Genomic DNA, 2255 nt, shown 5'->3' on the forward strand with positions numbered 1-2255 from the left:
GGATACAAGCGGCCAAGATGGGTTTTCTCCGCAGGGTGGCTGGTGTCTCCCTTAGGGATAAGGTGAGAAGTTCAGTCATCCGGGAGGGACTCGGAGTTGAACCGCTCCTCCTTCGCGTCGAAAGGAGCCAGTTGAGGTGGTTCGGGCACCTAGTAAGGAATGGATGCCACCTGGGCGCCTCCCTAGGGAGGTGTTCCAGGCACGTCCAGCTGGGAGGAAACCGAGGGGTAGACCTAGGACCAGGTGGAGGGATTATATCTCTTCGCTGGCCTGGGAGCGCCTTGGGACCCCCCAGTCAGAGCTGGTTGATGTGGCCGGAGAAGCGGGAGAAGATTGATGGATGGATGGATGGATGGATATTTGAATCATGCACCAGTACTTTAATTTGTTTGGCTTATTTGAAGCTAACATAGCTGCAGGATTCTCGCTGTACAGAGTTTGTATTCTCATGGTTGATGGCAATTATTATATGCTAAGTTAAATGAAATGTTCTTATATGAATGGGCATTGCACATGTGCATCAACACACCACTGGTTGTCACTTCTTTATCCCCAGTGCTCGTGTCATGATGTCTCTGTGTGTTAACTGGGCCTGAGGACTCCAGTTTAAGTTTTAAATGTGCTTGTGTCTCCTCTCCAGCAGCTGAAGCATGCTCTTAGCCCAGATAAACCGGGACTCGCCAGGAATGGCAGAGTTTCACGATGCAGACGGGCAGCCGGTCACCCTCTGTCTGACGGAGGCCGTGACTGTGGGAGGTGAGATCCTGAACATCAACTCGTCAATATATTGTTATAAAATAAGTCTTTACTACAGCTTGAACTGGACAACTGGCATATTTATTTTTATTTCAAAAGGACTTTATTACATGTGATGTTTTTAATTTACAGCTCTTGAATAAATAAGACAAATGAGTATTGATTCTGTATAGAACAATACAAGTGTCACACCTCAAAAAGAAAGTCTAGAATACTATATATTTATATTGAGAGTAATTACTATAATAATATAATGCGTGAGAAGTACGTACACAAGAAAAGTAGCTACTGGACATTTTATTTCCCCTTTTTTAATAGATGATTATTATTGTGTTCTCACAAAAGACTGAGTTTACCAGTGTCAGATCTGGATCATCTATTTTGAAAAGTTACGATGTAGTTCAAATTGCATTTAAAGCCATAACATTATGATCTTCTCACTTAAAGATAATTCAAACATCTTCCCCAGATGGCGATCAGATAGAGAGCTTGGACACGGTGAGTCTGCAGGCCATCACTCTTGCAGATGGATCGACTGCGTACATCCAGCACGACTCCAAGTCTTCGTTTTCGGACGGACAGATCATGGACGGCCAGGTGATCCAGCTGGAGGACGGCTCCGCAGCCTATGTTCAGCACGTGTCCATGCCTAAAGGAGGTAAGAAGACATGGTTTATTTGTATTTAAAAAGGATGATTTAATGCAATCTTGTAGAACACATTTGGAGCAAGTAAAGCAGTGGTTAGTGCTGATGAAGTCGTTGTGCCTCACTTTATGTTGTTTCCTGGTGTAGGAGGGGATAGTTTACAGCTTGAAGACGGACAAGCAGTCCAGCTAGAAGATGGAACAACAGCCTACATTCACACACCCAAAGGTAAGAACATTACGTTTATTTCATCTCTGTTTCTTAGGCAACATCGACGTGTCTCATTTCAGTCATTTGTTTACATATTCATGTAAACGAGTACACTTTAGGGAAATCAAATTCAATTTATTAAAACTGAAAGGGATTAAAAAACGTAATATGAGAGACAAAAGCCAGGGTTCTTACGGTCATTCCAAACCTGGAAAAATCATGGAAATTCAAAATGCTAATTCCAGGCCCTGGAAAAGTTATGGAAAACAATATTATTCCCAACGTTTTGGAAAAGTCATGGAAATATAACTAAAGTTGCATCAAATATAATTTATATTTGATCTAATCGCCAAAATAGTAATACTATAACGATAATAAATACTGTACTGTATAGTAATGAAACGTAAAATGGCATTTAACTGTCGAGGTATTTTGCCGGTGAGAGATTTTAGTTGATTTAGCGTGTGGAAGCTAGTAAGCCTTTGATAGCCCCGATAGCAATGAATACATTCAGTGTTTCCCCTAGGATGGAGTCATAGCAGCGGTGCTAAGGCACGCGGGCCCAGCAAAATGTGAGCGCGGCGCGCGTGGACATTTTAAGTGTGTGCGCGTGCGAAGTGCTTCCCGCCATTATGTTTCTATT

General features: G+C 42.6%; 1 protein-coding gene across 1 annotated transcript; it reads left to right on the forward strand.

Moving 5' to 3' along the window:
- Positions 1–288: 288 nt before the first annotated feature.
- LOC104959487 (zinc finger protein 143-like) lies at positions 289–1643 on the forward strand (the record flags this gene model as incomplete). The annotated part of the gene is made up of 3 exons (XM_010787389.1): positions 289–756; positions 1226–1414; positions 1550–1643. Coding segments are annotated over exons 1-3 (389 nt in total), but the record flags the coding sequence as incomplete, so codon positions are not given.
- Between the last annotated feature and the right edge of the window lie 612 nt (positions 1644–2255).

Source organism: Notothenia coriiceps, unplaced genomic scaffold (assembly GCF_000735185.1).
Source record: "Notothenia coriiceps isolate Sejong01 unplaced genomic scaffold, NC01 NC01_scaffold00030295, whole genome shotgun sequence".
Taxonomy (NCBI): Eukaryota; Metazoa; Chordata; class Actinopteri; order Perciformes; family Nototheniidae; genus Notothenia; species Notothenia coriiceps.